The sequence below is a fragment of the Ceratotherium simum genome, chromosome 3 (assembly GCF_057802395.1).
Source record: "Ceratotherium simum simum isolate JZ-2026a chromosome 3, ASM5780239v1, whole genome shotgun sequence".
Lineage (NCBI taxonomy): Eukaryota > Metazoa > Chordata > Mammalia > Perissodactyla > Rhinocerotidae > Ceratotherium > Ceratotherium simum.
Genome location: NC_141902.1, coordinates 46871737 through 46890051, shown reverse-complemented (window position 1 = coordinate 46890051; position 18315 = coordinate 46871737). Strand labels below are relative to the sequence as shown.

At 43.1% G+C, this 18315-nt stretch overlaps 1 protein-coding gene across 1 annotated transcript in view; it reads right to left on the bottom strand.

Annotated features, from left to right (window-relative positions):
* The window catches only part of GLDN (gliomedin), a 58382-nt gene that overhangs the window by 30068 nt on the left and 9999 nt on the right, over positions 1-18315 (bottom strand). Inside the window, exon 2 of the mRNA XM_004421578.3 lies at positions 1009-1060. Coding sequence (XP_004421635.2) covers positions 1009-1060 — 52 coding nt within the window. The remainder of the gene's footprint in view (positions 1-1008; positions 1061-18315) is intronic.

Here is an 18315-nt window from a genome sequence, read left to right as displayed (position 1 = left end):
GACCTGGACCTCTCCAGAACCTGGGGCATAGACTGAGGAGGCCCAGCAAAAGCTTCAGATGGCTTCCAAGTCTGTGGTTATTTTTTAAAGCCCATGAGAGCTGTGTATTTACTCTATAATAAACTTTTAATGTAAAAATAATTTCTCCCCGTTTCCTCAGAACGCTACGCCCTTTTTGGAGAGGCAGGAAATGCAGTGTCTGAAATCAGGCTGTGTAGGCCCATCCTTGGGCCTGACTAGAGCCTGGGTGGTTGGGGGGAGCAATGAATTGGGAGACTGCTCTGGGGTCTGTGTTTTCCCTTGCCCCAGCTTCCGAAGGCTGGCCCCCCTTTCCTCAGGCGAGAGGCGGGACTCTGTCAGACTCAGGTATAGATAATCATATCAAAACCACTCCCCTCCTTCCCTGCCCCATCCATCAGCCCGCCTTGTCCCAAGGCTTCATGTGCCTCCTGGTTGATCCCCTCCCTCCTGTCATTTGTCCTCCATTCATTGTGTGGACGGGGGCAGAGTGTGACCAACCTCCATTCCCCCCCCAGCACATAGTAGGCACCACACAGAGCACTCTTCATAAAAAGTGTTTTCTTGACTAATTAGTGGTCTGCTTCTAGAGTTTCCCATTCATGCTGTATGCATGATGTAGGGAAATAATTACTTCTGGTAAGAGAACTCTACCACTTAGCAAGGTCTTTTTCCTTTCTTTGTTTTCCTTTTTAAAAACTAAAGGGAATAAGGAAAACATGTATGGCCCTGGTTCAAGGAACCACACGGTTCTACTTACCCAAGACCTAGTCATTTTCCATGGCTATATTTCTATGGCAATACTGAAAATACTATTTTTCATAATTATATTACAATTTATTTTTAGCCCATTAAAAACATCTGGTAAAAGTAAACCAACATGCATTTTTATAACCTAAAGTGTTCCTAAGTGTTCATTCTGCTCTGGCTCTTGGGCCAGCACACGTGTTGGGGCTGTGAGCAGCCCTTGGTCAGTGCAGGACAGCCTACCTGTCAGGCAGATACCCTTGGTGCTGTTGCACAGGTCCACCATCACTCGGATCTGCGTGGAGAGAGGATGGTTAATAGCTACACAATAGGCAGAGGGCCCTGAACTTGCCCTTTATTCAGACAAACAGAAAGCCAGTGTGAAAATTCACAAAGTAACTTCAGGAGAATATGCAAAAGTCCCAGGAAAAGTTTACGTAAAACTGAAAAGAAACTCTTAAAAGATCTAAAGATATATGTGTGTGTGTGTGTGTGTGTGTGTGCGCGCGCGTTTGTGTGAGGAAGATTGGCCCTGAGCTAACATCTGTTGCCAATCTTCCTCTTTTTGCTTTAGGAAGACTGTCCCTGAGCTAACATCCAAGCAAATCTTCCTCCACTTTGTATGTGGGACGCTGCCCCAGCATGGCTTGGTGAGCAATGTGTAGGTCCGTGCCAGGGATCCGAACCCACAAACACCGGGCCACCGAAGCGGAACACGTGAACTTAACCACTGTGCCACCAGGCCAACCCCCTAAGGATTTTTGATATTAGCAGCTCATCGATCAACCTCATCAGCAGAATCTCCTTGATTGCTATCAAACTCTGAGGAGGCAGAGGATGGGGGAGGAATCGCCAAATCCAAATTACAAGGTTGTAATGAGCCGGCCCCCCAGTGTCTGAAGGGCTCAATCTGTGGGTCTGAATAAAGAGGGTCGGTGCACTTAGTGGTCAGGAGCAAGCACTTACTAGCTGGGTGAGCGCAGGCAAGCTACTTAACCACTCAACACTTTGGTTTCCTCTGAAAATGGAGATATAGGCACCTGCCTGAGGGTTGAGCCAGCTTCATGTCTGGCACATGGAAACTGCCCCTAGAGGGTAGTGATTCTCATGCCGTCTGGACACTGCCTACTCACCACCGGATGGCCACCTGCAGTGGGTGGTCACTGCACCATGCTAGCAGCCTGATACCTGCTTCCCACACACCTACTTTACACCCTTCTCCCATCCATTCTCCACCCTGCTCCTAATGAGCTTCACAAAGACCAAGTCTGATGGGGTCAGCCCTGATTCAAACATTCTTGTGATTTCTTGTTGGTCTAAAGATAGAGCAAAATTCCTCCTTCTCTGGCCTCATTTCGTACCACTCTCCCCTCACTTTCTGTCCTCCACTTACACTCTGCCTCGGTTTGCTCATCTGTAAAATGGAGATATCAATAGTGCTTACTTTTGGGGATTGTTGTAAAGGGTAAGTGAAATTATTATATGTGAAGTTCTTAGAACAGTGCCTGGCATGGAGGAAGCAAGCACACACAACAGTGTTTTCCATTTTGTGGAGGCAGCAGAGAGTGTGGATGGAAGCATGGATTCTGAAGTCAAACTGCCCGTGTTCAAATCCTGGCTTTGCCATTCACAAGCAGTGTGACCTTGGGGGAATTACTGAACTTCTCTGTGCTTCAGTGTCCTCGTCTGTAGATGGAGCTAATAGCACCTACCTAATAGCGTGGGTATGTGGATTAAATGAGCAAATACATGCAACACACCTAGAATGGGGCCTGGCACATGATAAGCATGCTCTATTTATGCTATTGTTTTGATGGTTCCTTGAATGCTTCAGGAATGCCTTAGTTAATTTACTGATTTACCATCCAAGAAGCAGTTTTTAGACCCAAATAATATGGCATTTCAAAAGTGTGGAAGGAAAACATTATTGAGACAGCTGGAAGACATCTGGGGAAAAAACAAAAATCTGGAGCCCTACTTCACTCCTTACAGTAAACAAGTTAATAGTGACAGGGATCAACAATTTAAAAGTTAAAAACAAACTAGTACAAGTACTAGAGGAAAACTTGGGAAAAATGTTTATAATGGCATTAGAGCAGGAAAGATTTTTCTAAGAAAGAAACAGCCCCTATACTATAAATAAGAAGAATGTGATAAATTCGACTATCTAATAATTTAAAATTTCTGCAAGAGGTAAAATGCTACAAGCAATAACAAGGGAGAAACACAAACTTAGGAAAATAATTGCAAAGGGCTAGTATTTTAAGAGCTGTTATGAAGCACTAAGTAAAGGAACAAGAAGCCAAAAAGAAAAAAAAAAAACAAACAGGAAAAAAGGGCAATGGACCCAAACAGAAAGTTCAGAGAAAGACAAGAGTGACTCATCTTCACTTCTTGTTAAAGAAATAAACTCAAATGATGAAATACTGTTTTCACCTCTTGGGTTTGTCAGTAAAAAGGCTAACAGTCCATTTCACAAGGGTGTCAGGAAAGCAGCACGTTCATATCCTGTCCATGGAAGTGTATAGGGATACTGTCTCTTAGGAATGCATTTTGGCAATATCTACTAAAATTTAAATAGATCTACCTTTTGAGCCACCAATTACACTTTGGGTTTTATGCTACAGATACACTCATATATGTGTGAGAAGACATAAGTACAAAGATGTTTGTTGCAGAAGTGTGGGTGATGGGTTTCAGGGCAGGCCCCCCCAAGATGTGCCACTCTGGTGTGTGGATTATTTCAAGCTGAAGACAATAAAGGCTCAGAAGACTCTGAAAGAAACCTTGACCTCCCCCTCAACTAACTCCCTAAAAGGATTTAAGACAGAAGGCCTGTCCCCAGGACAGGCCATCACCATAGATAATTCTGGGTATCGATAGACTGGGAGGGTCCTTGCTAAGCCTATTGTTATCAAAGTTCTGTTTACCAAACATTTACATTTGTAAGGGAAATCTCCATTTGCAAAGATATCTCCCTCTCTGTACTGGGAAGAAGGGGGGATGACTTCATCTCTAGAAAATTATCAGTGCAGAAGGCGAGGCCTTAAATCTGCATAATAACCTTACTCTTGTTTACTGAGCTTTTCTGGTAATCTCCCACAACTGACTCCCCCTACCCCCAACATCCTCCTTTGTCTTTAGCTGAAGATAGTACTTAAGATGAGAACCTCTGCCATTTTGTCAAGTTACCCAGTTTTTCTAGGTCTGTCACTTGTATACATGTTATAAAGCTTTGTTTGATTTTCTCCTGCTATTCAATCTCATGTCAATTTAATTTGCAGCCCAGCCAGAAAGGACCCAGAGTGGGTAGAGGATAGTCTTACTCCCCTTCACGGGCAAGAGCAAAAACGAGAAACAACCTAAATATTTATCAGTGAGGTCTGGTTAGATAAAGTGTAGCATAGCCATACAATGAAATACTACAAAAAAGAATGAATTTAAATCCCTAAGGCTGACATTGAAAGATCTCCAGAATAAATGAAAAAAGACAAAGTACAGAGCAGCATGTATAAGGTACTTCCATTTAGGTATAAGGTACTTCCATTTATGTAAAAAAGCCGTGCACACACAAATGCTTCCATAGGCTTCTCTCTTGCTCCTTTCAAGATTCTCTCTTTGTCTTTGGCTCTATGGAATGTTTCTGGAGAGAAACCTAAAAAACCTCAAGTAAGGGGGAGTGGAGGGCCAGGGTGGGAGGGAGCGTACTAAGCACGATACGCCCTTTTGTTTTATTCAAAAATTGCACCAATTACTCTTTCAATTAAACTCTTTTTGAAAAGGACGTGTTTTGATTTGAGGGGAAAAATTGTTTTGTCTTCTATCTAGGTTTATTCTGTTTGCTAGGAGATCCAGAGGAAAACTTACACTGTATTTAGTTTTTGTCAAGTCTGTCAACAGGTAATTATTAACTGCTTTAGAAATTTATTGTGAAATATATCATATAGATCACAAATATATAAGATGTGTACAGACAATTAAAGATGAATGATAAAACAAACACGTATATACCACTCCCCAGTCAAAGAACTGGAAACTCAGCAACGCCTTGGAACATCCCAGGTGCCCCTCCCCATAACACACCGGTCCCTCCCCGCCCCAACAACTCTGAGCCTAAGGGTATTGGACAGCCGTGCCCTCCACTTCATAGAGATAAGAACTTAGAGGCTTAGGGTGGTGACGTCATTTACTGAAGATCACACGCTTGCTCATAGAAGAGCCAGGCTCGACTCCAGGATCCTAGATTCCAGGTCTACTGCACTTTCTATTATGGCTCTGGTGATGATCTTAATGTAACCAGACAGAAAAAATTTTGATTTACTGTTTTTAGTCATTTTCTTAAATGAATGTAATCAGCTTCACTACAGACAAAATTTATTGTCTTAAGAAATGTATAATTGCCCATTGAGAGGACCATTACGGACTTGACAATACTTCATTTGTTGCCTGGGGAATCACAGCAGAAAGCGTAGTTTGAAACAACAGAAGCATCAATAGGAAAATTAGCCTTTCTCTTTCATACTCATCACTGGTCTGGGGTAGGCACAGATTCTGTAGAAAACAGTGAAGAAGGAGTTTTCATTTCCTGATCTTTTGGCTGCAGTTATAGGCTAAAAGTCAATTTAGATATTTACCAGTAAGTTGTATTGATCTTCACTTGGCAATATTCTTTTAACAAACTTGGGCTATATAAGATTGTTATCAAGGTGAAACATACGGTATGAAAAGGTGTGGCCATAACAAAGTCAGAAACTTTTTTTTTCCTAATAATAATGATTAAGAATTTGGATGAAAAGAAGAAAATTCAAAATTGAAAATCACAAAATCGAGATTGTTAAATTAAGGAGTCACATTTGGCATAGAGGGCTTTCTAAATCTTGATTTAAGATGTGAGAACGTTGAAGACGCTTTAGAGCTCATTGTCCTGGGGGTGTCAGGATGGATCCATCCATGACGTGGCCTTTCCCCCTCAAGGCCACCTTCCACCCCTCTCTCCCGTCACTCTGCTCCAGTCATGCTGGCCGTCATCACAGGTCTTTGCTGAGCATTTTTGGTGTACCTACATCTTCACTGAGGCCTCAGCTCAAATGTCACCTCATCAGGAAGGCTTTCTGACTCCCCAGCTGAAAGTAGTCACCTCACCTGGCATTTTTGTCTTTGTGACACTTATCATTATCCAATGTTATCTTGCTTATGTATGCATTTATTTATTACCTGCCCCCGCTTCCCAAAGAATGGAAGCATTTTGAGAGCAGAACTTGCTCTCTATTTTGTCTGTATCCACCGTGCATAGAACAGTGCCTGGTTCCAGGCCTGGAACTTCTGCACCGGGAGATAGGGTTCAAGCCAGAAAGCATATCAATGCTCTCCATCGGAGAGCTGGGCTCAAGAGAAGGAGACAACAAATTGCTAACCTGGGTTTATGATACGAGAACCCAATGGTGTTGAGAAGACAGTGGGTGAGGCACAGGAAGAAGTCTTCAGCTGTGGTGGGAAGTCCCTCCCAACGCAGCCACACTAGCTTGGAGGACACATTTCGTGGCAAAAATGACCTGAGAGCAACATAAATAATGGTGCCCCCGAGAGCTCAGATTTAGTGCACCCTTGGTCAACATGTCACGGGGGAGGCGGAGTCATCTCCCCAGAAGAAACACTAATCTCCCCAGGGAGCAGGTCAATGCAGCAATGGACAGGGACACAGCACATTGCATGGGGAGTTGTTTTCACATTGACAATACACAGTAGAGAGGGGAGAAAAGCCGGCCAAAATGGGTCCTGCTCTAGTGGCCTGCCCAGACATTCCAGTTTTCTCTTTGGACAGAGACTGCGTCTCACTGAATTAGTATAACTCGTGGATCTTGGGCAATTCAGGTACAAGGACAGGACCCCTGGAGAAAAATAACAGACTTTTTGCTAACCTGGCATCAGACGGCGTGAGCCGGTTTTAAATTCAACTAAAAGAGATGGGACATAATTTGGCAGTATCCATTAGAAAATGCAGTGAATTAGGAATCTTACTTGTAGGAGGAGTATACAAAGATCTCTGGACAAGAATGGTCATTGCAACATTGTTTGTGATGGCAAAAGCATGCAAGCAACCTAAACATCCATTAAGAAGGCACATGTTAGACAGATGAAAAAGAATGAGGTAGATCTATATCTAATTTAGATCTAATCTGGAAAGACGGCCAAGGTGCAGCCCAAGCCACGTAACACAATGCAGCTTTTTGGTTGAAAAACAAAATCTAGATAAGTCTGGATAAGCACAAAGAAAAGTTGGGAGGGTCATAAACCAAACAATTTTTTTTTCTCCTGGAGATGGAGACTAAGGGATGAAAAGGGGATTTTCACTTCTTAGTTTATATAGTTTTAAGAGATATGTTGAGATAAGGGGTGATTTTTACTTTGCTGTGATTTTAGTAATTCAGAGAGAGAGAGAGAAATGAGCGTGCAAGCATTATGTGAACCCAAAAGATGGGTCTAATTTGGGAATCCAAATATCGTGCCTTCACTTACCCCCATCACTTGGAATAACTGGGACATATCTCTGTTGCTTCTAGACAAATGAACATAGAATGAACTAGAACAGTTGTCTAGTCCAGTGATTTCCAAATTGTTCATTAGCCATAAGATCTTTCTTCTTCCCACATAAATTGCCAAACCCCAATATATAAAACAAATAAAAATGGAGCTGCTCTGGGTAAACTGGGGTGGGGTTGGCCTTAGTTACTTATCTGTAAAAGGAGAGGGCTGGACTAGACAGATTGATACCTTCTCAAGACAAGGTTGACATAAGGGAAGCCATATTGTAGAAAGAAACCCTACTGTAACTTTGAATGACCTCTGATAAACTAACCTAGCTGGATATGCACCCTCCAGGACATCTAACTGCTCTGTAGATTTTACAACCCCTGCTTGTGTGTGTACCTCCTAGCTGCGATAAGATGAGAACTTTGTTCTTTTGAGTTCCTTAGAAATGTGATGACTCCCGAACAGAGAGTCTATGCTGATAGCTGTTATCAATGAAAAGTGAAAGATCTGGTCTGGTACTCCCAGTCTGTAACATCAGAAGGTCAACATTCCTAACCATCTCCCCTATAGCCCACTGGCCTATATAACTGCTGTAAGATTTTGTGCCCCTTAAGATGGTTCTTTGAGACATTAGTCGGCCATCTTCCCCCTTGCTAGCAAGCTATAATAAACCGTCCTTTCTTTTCCACCATCTTGCCCCTTCACGACTGGCTTTTGTCTCGCAGCGAGCAGATCATGCCCTTGGTGCAGTAACAAGATGATTTCAAACTCTGCTCCCACCAGGGGAATGAGGGCAGGGGTAGGAGGTGGGGAGGGACACCCAGAGACCTGGAGTCAGGGGAGGAGGGATGAGAAAGCTGAGGTCCAGAGGAAGCCAGTGGAGTAGCTGGACCCAGGCTCACCCAGCCGGCTTCCAGAGCTGAGTACTGTTTTCCCCCACAACTACTTTTTCATGCTATTTTAGCCTTCGCAAAAGGAATGGTCTGAATTCAACTCGAAATGCAAATTTTTGCTTTAGTTTACTTTGAATATGAACAGGATATTAGATTTCTACTCATTAAAAATGCATCAATTCAAGAAATCTTTTCTGTGCAAAAGTGAAAGGTTTAATCAAAAGAGTTCTTTTCTAATCAGAATGAATAGAGCTGAATGCGGCGATCTGCCCCTGCTCATCTGAACACAAAACTCTCGGTGGTTGGCTGGCTGCCCTCCTAAACTCCCTTCCTCTCACCTTTCACTCTCAGGACTGATTCGTGAGAAAGGAAAAGAGCAAACCTGCCCGTCAGCACCAGCTGCTCTGGTTTGCATGATGCTGAAACAATATGTCCTGTCATGGCTTCTCTGAAGTTCCCCAAGTACAGGCTCCCGTTTGCTAGCTGGAACACTGTGTAAATTCTAAGGCACCTTTCAGATCTGACCTATTTTACAACTTAAATTCCTTTTTTCTTAGACAATTGAATACTCTTCACGACTCTCCCTAATTATGCAAATTGATGTTATTATGTTCATTTGAATGATCCCTTAGAAACAGCTCCAGGGAGCTGATAATCAGCCTGCCATTGACTGAGATTCCTTAGACTACAGAGACACAGCCAGCTGCTTGTACTTGAAGGTTAAACTACAGGTGTTGGAAGAATCCCTCATGGGGGGGTCTGAAGATGAGGTCAGCCACCCTGGACTCATCCCTGTGAAAGGCAGGAATTCACATTGGGGCCAAGATGCGGTGGTGACAATCTGCAAACCCCAATGGGAAGATGGGGTTTGTCCTGTACCAGAGTGGGGTGGTGGTGGGGAATTCTGGGGCATGACCTTCTTCCTGCAGCCCCACAGGAAGATCAGCCAAAGGTCTAGGCACTCGTCAGTTGAAGGGAGCAAGCCCTGGCCAACCCACATCAGTGGCCTAGGGGCTGAGTGCTCCTGTCTGTTCATCCTGCCTGGGATCCTCAGAGCCCAGCTGAATCTTGCCCAGCCTTCCCCAAAGACCCCAATTCCCATGGACGGCCCTTCCTGAGCCCGCAGCATCACCATGTGGCTGCCTGTTGGCACGCTTTTTTGTGTTACTCTAGCTTCTAACCAGATAGGCTCTTATCATAGAGACTGTTTCATCCTCTTTCTGTTTGCCCCATTCACTCATCCATTCCCTATCCAGCGTTAGAATTCGGTACATGCGTGTGGTGATGGGTTGTAATTAGTATTTTGGTGGTGAACATGATGTAATCTATGCAGAAATAGAAGTACAATGATGTACACCTGAAATTTTTACAATGTTATAAACCAATGTCACTGCAATAAACAAAAAATTAAAAAAAAAAAAAAAAGAATGGCATCGAGCACATGGTAGGTACCTCATAACTACTTCATTATAATTACTTGCTCAACTGGGAGGGGAATAAGCTCCTCAACCAATGATATTATTCCTTTCTGACCGGCGGGAACATTGTGTATGGGAGCTGAGCATCTAGCACGTGATTACCTGTTTCTCTGTGCCTGCTTGCTTAGGATAACTTTATTTTGGCAGACATTCCACTAATCTTAGAAAACAGGAGCTTGGAGATGCTAGGGTTATCCTATTAGGGTCCCTGAGCCGTGGCTGTCCCCCTCCAGCCCACATCAACATCACTGCAAAACCAGAAACAACTGATGTGCCCTGGTCCATAGGGAAATGACATAAACCTTCCAGGCTCTCGGGAGTAGAGGCACCTGCATGAGCTCTGCTCCCAGGGCTGGTTAGGGCTGGGTCAGCCAGGCAGAGACTGGGGTGCTGGCGTGTAAGGGAGTCTCAGACATCAATGAAGATGAAATGCCATGGGGAAAACATGGTGGTATTCACTAGCTCCTCTTGCTTTCCTAAGTGGATCCGGATGGTGATGGAGGCCTGCCTGCCCTCCAGGGAACTGGGGTTGGACTACTTATCCCTAAGGCATTTCTTTTGCTGAGTACGTTCTGCTGGGCTGCACTGAATTCCTGGAGACAGTGCAGCCTCCTGCAGCCCTCCTCACCCTGCCTCAGTCATTGCCGGGAATGCTGAACAGATAATTAACGAGGGTTGGTCTGGAGGCCACCCACAGTCTTGGCCAGTCCTCTTGCATGCAAAAGCTGGGGAATCACAGAAGCTGAAGTAGCTGGGGCTGGGCCCAGGACTCCTCAACAATCCCAGTTGGAAGGGGGTGATTCCAGCAAACACCCTGACCCAATGTCTCTGGCAAAATTACTTTCAGCTGGGATCAGGTCGTTGGGGAACACCCCAGTGTAACATTTGTTACCACTGGGGACATCTGAAAATGCATGACAGAAGTCCTCAAAGGATGGGCCGGCCCTGTGGCTTAGTGGTTAAGTGCGCATGCTCCGCTGCTGGCGGCCCAGGTTCGGATCCTGGGTGCGCACCGATGCACCGCTTCTCCGGCCATGCTGAGGCCACGTCCCACCTACAGCAACTAGAAGGATGTGCAACTATGACATACAACTATCTACTGGGGCTTTGGGGGGGAAAAAAATAAAATTAAATTAAAAAAAAAAAAGAAGTCCTCAAAGGAGCATTTCCTCCTCCACGTGTGCTTGGAGACCTTCTTCAGGCTCTGACCCAGGTCAAACAGGGGTTGTGGGGGGTGCGTGGATGGCTGTTTCTTGTTAACTGCACAGGACCCTGCACAAGCTCTCAGCCCCTTAACAAATAGAACCCATGACCATACTTAGCCCAGGGAATGGCTGTGAGGAGTAAATGAAGGAGTCCTTATGAAAACAACTGTGCATGTTCATGCCGGTGTTATACAAACACATTTGGTCATGACTGGAACGTAAGTCAGCTGATTCTGCTTTTGAAAAGTCATCAATTCATACTATTTTAACAAAAGCATTTAACTAAAGTCTAATTACTAGCTTGGTTTATCAACTGAATTCAAAATGTAGTACAGAATAGGATTTACAGAAATAGCCAGATACAAATCAATAAGTGATACAATCAATAAGTCGCCATTCATCATTATAACCCCCTTCCTAAACCTTTCCCTTCTCCCACCAGGAGCCCCTCAGGGGTCAACAACCCCCAGGTTCTCAGCCTTATCCTGTCTGCAGTTCAAGCAGCTGCCTGTCAAGAATGGCCAGTTCTTTTGCTTTTCCTCCTGTTGACGGGTTGGGTGAAGAGTTGCCGGCAGCAAGGACACTTGTGGTACCAACTGGGTGACCCAGCTCTGGAACCAGAAATGCTGGGCCACTCTCAGAGGAGGCTCAGAACATGTTCTCCCAGTATCTTCTGGGCTCAGATCTTTCTTCCTCCAGGTTGGAAATAACACAAACAGAGACAACGTGATGTTCTATCTACTTGATACTGCATCTCATCCTACAGCTCTCCCCTAGTCATATAGAAAAAAAAGTAGCAGCTAAAAATCAAGTTTCTCATCTCAAATCCTTCTCTGTACTTTATTTTTAAAAAGCGTTTTTGTAGTAAATTGCCTATTTTTGAGTCCAGCAATTTTACAAGTTATTCTGATCAATTGTTTCTTAAAGGGGGAAGGCTCTTTTTATCTCTATTTTAAACACATGCAAATGTAATGGAATAGTTTTCAAGCAAAATTATATGTAACTATGAGAAAATACATAGGTGACAATTTGATCTTGAGATCTTGAGGTAAGGAATAACATTCTAAAGATAAATCAAAAAAAGAATCCGTAAATGGGTTACAGATTTGACTACATGACAATGAAAATTTTTCAGTACCCCTCGAAAAAAAACTATAAACGAAATGAAAAGGCAGATAACACCCAAGGTCAAAAAGTGCGATATAAAGAACACAGGCTTTGGAGTCAGACACAGCTCTGTCTGATCCAAATTCCAATTCCATTACTCACTGGCTCTGTGATCTCAAACAGGATGATTAACCTCTCTAAGCCTCAGTGACCTGTCTGTAAAATTGGAATAATAATGACAATAATCATAGTAACTACCTCATTGGATTGTTATCAGGCTAAGGACGTTTTTGACATACATACCTAAAGCCCTTTGCGTAGCGCCTGGCAGGTTGTATGTTCTCAATAAACGTTATAATCACTATCGAGGGAAAACTATTGCAGTGTGTATAATACACAAAAAGCTAATAACTTTCCTATGTAAAGGGTATTTGTAAATTAATAAGAAAAAGATTAAAAAACAATTGAAAAATGAACTAAAGCATGAATGAACAAATCTCACACAATGAAAAACTGTCAGATCACCAATAAACATATGAAAAAATTATTCACTCTCACCATAATTGAACACCTGCAGCCCCCTCCCTGGTGTTAGGGATCCAACCTGTCCTGGGTCAGGCCCTCCTCTTTTAAACCTCAAACTACCAAGCCTCTAATCCCTTCTCCCACCCAATCTGGCTTAATTCTAGGCTCGTGATTCACCAGTTTAGGGTGTATTAGAATCACCTGGAGAGCAATTTACATACAGATTCCCAGGCTCAACCTCCATCAATTCTGACTCAGGAGATCCAGTGTGGAGCCCAGACATCAACATTTTAAACAGATGCTCCCAGGTCCTTTTGATGCAGATGGTCTCTACCACACTTTGAGAAGTTCTACCCTGTACCATCAAAAACAAGGGCTTGGGGCCGGCCCGGTAGTGTAGTGGTTAAGGTCACATGCTCTGCTTCGGTGGTCTGGGGTTTGCAGGTTCGGATCCCAGGTGTGGACCTATGCACTCCTTATTAAGCCATGCTGTGGCAGGCGTCCTGCATATAAAGTATAGGAAGATGGGCACGGATGTTAGCCCAAGGCCGATCATCCTCAGCAAAAAGAGGAGGATTGGCATTGGATGTTAGTTCAGGGCTAATCTTCCTCACCAAAAAAAAAAAAAAAAACACCAAAAAAACCCACCAAAGGTTTATGCCAGCGTCTTCCAGGTTCTGCAATTTCTCTCTCTCTCTCTTTTTCCCTTTCCCAGAAAACTCCCTGTGAGCTCTTGAAACCACAGCAATAGAGCCCTGACTAAAGAAGTAAAGATCTTTTTGTTCTTTTAGTGATGATTCTTTAGCAGTTTAAAAAAAAAAACAACAAAACAAAAAGGATCACAGGGTAACTTCTCCATAAATCACTAAGCTACATTAAACTCGCAAAATAAAGCAATTTCAAAGTTACAGTCTTTATATCTTTCTGTATTTCCCAACTTACTATAATGGACACATTAACAATCAGCAAAAAGTTACAAAACTCCTAGTCATTCTCTTCCATCACATATCATCCTGGTTGTAGCTTAGGTATCACTTTCCCAGAAAGTCTTTCCTCCCATCTCAGGTCGGAGATGTTCCTATGTGGTCCCACAGCATCCCACACTTCTCCCGTCAGGGCACATACAACATTGCCTGGTTACTTGTTTGTTCCCCACTAACTGTAAGCACCTGAGGGCAGGAGAAGTACATATCTTGTTTATTTTTTTATTTTTTATTTTTGATGAGGAAGATTGGCCCTGAGCTAACATCTGTTGCCAATCTTCCTCTTTTTGCTTGAGGAAGATTGTCCCTAAGCTAACACCTGTGCCAATCTTCCTCCACTTTGTATGTGGGATGCTGCCACAGCATGGCTTGATGAGCCACGTAGGTCCACACCTGGGATCCAAACCCACAAACCCTGGGCCACTGAAGAGCACATGAACTCAACCACTATGCCACCAGGCCAGCCCCTCTTATTTATTTTTATAACCCCAACACATAGCCCAGAGCTTTCCAAATCGTAATCTGTGAATGAGTGCATTCTTCACCCCTCAGCAGAAAAGAGAAATGGCCACTTTCCCTTCCTGAGCATCCTGGTTTCAAACTGGATTTATCTTTTGTTCTTTTTGTGTTTTCTTTAATTTCAATTTAATTATTTGAGTGCTAAACAGACAGTAGGACCTTTTTGGTATGAGGTTGGAATGTATAGTTCCTGGGATGGTCGGCTATGTGGAACTTATCCAAGGCTGTGTGTTTCTTCCCCTTGATAATTAAAGAGTGCCTAATTGAGCTATAGCATCAAACAAGGTAAAATTCATAATGTCTAGCATCCAATAAAAAATTACCAGGCCTGCAAAGAAGCAGGAAAACACAACCCATAATGAGGAAAAAAAATCAATAAATTGAATCTCACCTGGAAATGACATAAATGAAGGAATTAGTAAAGACAATAAAACAGTTATCTTAACTGTATTCCAAATGTTCAAGAAGCTAGAGGCAAGACTGAACATGTTAAATGGAAACACAAAATAAAAAAATAAAGAACACCCAATTCAAATTTCTGGAAATGAAAATGACAACACCTGAGATGAAAACACACTGAATGGGACTAAGAGCAGATTAGCTACAGCAGAAGAAGGATTAGTGAACTTGAAGACACAGCAATAGAAACTGGCCCAAACGAAACACATGGGGAAAAAAGGCTTAAAAAGTGAACAGATCATCAGTGAGCCGTGGAACAACTTCAAGTAGCCCAATCGTGTGTAATCAGAGTCCCTGGCTGGCAGACGGGGCAGAAAAATATTTGAAGAAATAACGGCAGGTAATTTTCCAAATTTTAATTAGAGCTCTAAATCCATATTTCCAACAAGCTCAATGAAATGCAAGCAAAAGAAACACGAAGAAAACGAAACTAAGGCATATCATAATCAAACTGCTTAAAACACGCAATAAAGAGAAAGTCTTAGGAGCAGCCAGAGGAAGAAAAGACACAATCCCTGCAGAGAAACAAAGACAGGGATAACAGTAGGCTTCTCATTGGAAACAATGCAAGTGAGAAGACAGTGGGGTAACATCTTTAAAGTACTGAAAGGAAAACATCTTCAATTCTATACCCAAAATAATTTTCAAGAACGAAGGCAAAGACTTTTCAGATATTTTTACATCTACCTATATCATGCTCAAACCAAAACGAACAATCTGCTGTTCAAGGGCCTTCTTCCCTTCCCTCTCCTTCTGAAGTCTTGCCCATACCTCAAGTCTTGGCTCAAATGCCACCTCCTTCTTGAAACCTTTCCTGATCGCCCACTGGATTTTATTCTTACTTCTCTTAGGGCTCTATTATCCCTCGCTTTGTGTTATCACTGTTTGAGGACTTGTCTTTTCCCTCCCACTAGCCAGTAAATTCCTTGGGGGCTCCTTTCTTGTTCTTCCTCATCGCCCACAGTGTGCACCCACACTGCCCAGAACAGGCACCTAGTTAGCATTTGTTATACTGACTTACATATTACTCAGTTGCTAAAAGGTTTCTTTAAAACTTCCCCCCAACATATTTCTGGCTGACTTAGAAGTACCTATCTATTTATCAGGAAACACTTGATAAGCTGGGTCCCGTGCTCATAAAAGTAAGACAAGATCTCTGGGTGCAAAAGGCTCACAATACAGTTCATTGATTTAATTTGATTGCTTATAAAAGAGCTTCATTTTATTTATTTATTTTTTTTGGTGAGGAAGATTTGCCCTGAACTAACATCTGTGCCCATCTTCCTCTATTTTGTATGTGAGATGCCTGCCTGCCACAGCATGGCTTGATGAGTGGTGTAGGTCCACACCCGGGATCCGAACTTGTGAACCCCAGGCTGCCGATGTGGAGCATGCCGAACTTAGCCACTACACCACCAGGCTGGTCCTAAAAAAGCTTTAAAAAAAAGTCTGGATTTACTAAGGAGTAGATTGACTCTTGGTTAGAGCCTTCCTGTGTCCAGATAATGAATATTCTCATGCTCAGTATCTCCACTATTTACTGAGCACACCTTCCACTGGGACCCACTCCCAGACTCTGGCACACAGCTGCCTCCTCGACATCATCACCTCGACATCTAATGGAAATCTCATGTTAACATACCCCAAACAGAACTCCTGAATTTCCCTCAGACCTGTTCTGTCTGCAGTTCTGCCATCTCAGTTAATGGCAATTCTGTCTTTCCATTGCTTGGCCACTAATCTTGAAATCATTTAACTCCTTTTTTTCCCCTCACATCTCATACTCAAGCTGTCAGCAAATTCCATCAGCTCGACCACCAGACATATCTAGACACCATCCACTTCTTGTCAGCTCTACTGCTACCACGCTGGCCCAAGCCACTCTCTTCTTTCTCTTGGGTTATTGCAATAGCTGTATAAATGGCCTTACTGCTCTCACTGCCCACTCTGCCCACAGAGTCTCATCATAGTGATTCTTTGAAAAGGCAGGTCAGATCATGTCACTCCTCTGCCTAAAACCCTCCAAAGACTCCCCATAAAGGCCATTGTCCTTACAACAGCCTGCAAGGCCCTACATCAACTGGTCCCCTTGTTCCTCCTCCCCCCAGTTATCTTTCTGACCTCCTTTCTTCCTACTCCCCCCCACTCACTCTGCTGCAGTCTCCTTGCTGGTCCTTGAGCTCTCCAGACACTCTCCCACCTCAGGGCCTTTGCACTTGCTGTTCCCTCTGCCTGAACAGCCCTTCCCCAGATATCCACATAGCTCACTTCCTCCTCCTTCAAGTTTTTGCTCAAATGTCCCCTTCTCAGTGAGGCCTTCCCCACCCACATGACTTATAATTGCATCTTCTCCTCCCCTCTCCCTAATCCTCACCCCTGCTTTATTGTTCTCCATAGCATTTATCACCTTCTAATCTTTTAGATAATTTACTTTGGGTTGTGTCTGCCTCTCCCCAACAGAACAAAGTCGAAGAGGACAGAGATTTTATGTTTTGTTTATACTGATTCTTGCATCCCCGCAATAAGCCTGGGACACAGTAGGAGCTCAGTAACTACCTGTCGAATGAATGAATGAATCTCTGACAGGTAGAGCAGGTCTCTAAGTCAGTCTTAGGAATACCTGACACCATCTCCTATTTGGTGGGTAGCATGAGTTCTGAAGAAGGAATTTAAAAAATACTCTAAGGCTCATCTTCCAAACTCTTAGCTTGGCAAGAAACCAGATTCAGAAACTGGCAGACGTCTTAGTTTATATTTGTACTTGTTGAGTTGTGGATGAATTCATCAGGGAAGAGGTATTCAGCAAACACCTCACTAGAGGCTTAGCAAAGAACAGTGAGATATATTTAAAGAGACAAGGTGACTAAAGGTGACGAATTAGAGACCAAGACTATAAACAAGCAAAGTTTTAGTTGTGTGATACAGACAAATAAGTGCAGAAGAAGTGAGGGGAGGAAGAGATGAGTGTTTTGAAGTGAGCTGAAAATCACTTGTCTCTCCCAGGCCTCTAATGGAGTTTTCTGAAGCAGGAGTGCTGTGGGAATAATCCTTCACTAACTGTTAATAACATTATTTTGTGCTCACGTTGTTTCCTTCAACAAGCATCTTCAGATAATTTCTGATTTTTACCTAAGCATTCTTATCCCCACCTTATAGTCAGAAAAGTATACAGAAACCATAGTGAAGTAACTTGTCAGATGTTAGGGGAATGGACAAAGAATTAAACTATTATCCCCAAACTCTGCCCTGTGGCATTCTTTGTACAAAACAAAAACATTTGTGAAGATGTTTTGTCAATCTACTCCTTGCTCTGCCCCCTCCTCCCCAGGCACAGGGAATAGCTACAAGTGGATTCTCCGGAAAACATTTAGAGGAGGTCCTTAGGGGTCCAGTGAGATGCTCACCCACAAAACAATTGTTGATGCTGTTAGCATCAGAACACTGGCTAGATGGGACCGTTGATCTCACAAATGTGCCATTCCTATGTGATTCTTAAAGATTTGGTTACTGAAAGAATCAATGCATGGGTTCACATTGAACATGAATAAAAATATTTGCAAATTATGCTTAGTATAATTAACTTCCCTAAATCCAATACCCAAAATATATTTTTCCTTTTGGATCCGTTAACTAGAAAAAACACTATTTGGGAAAGAGGATTCTTTCTAGAGATCTGTGTGTTGTCCTAATCACCAGGATTCCAAATTTTACAGTCAACCTAGAATCTGCCCTGCCCTTTCTCTGGCAAGTTCTGTTGATTCTATTGCCATTCTTCTTATCATAAGGCTTCAAAATTCCCTGAAGCACAGAAAGAAAGCATTTGAGAAATGCTAAAATATCAGTAACAATA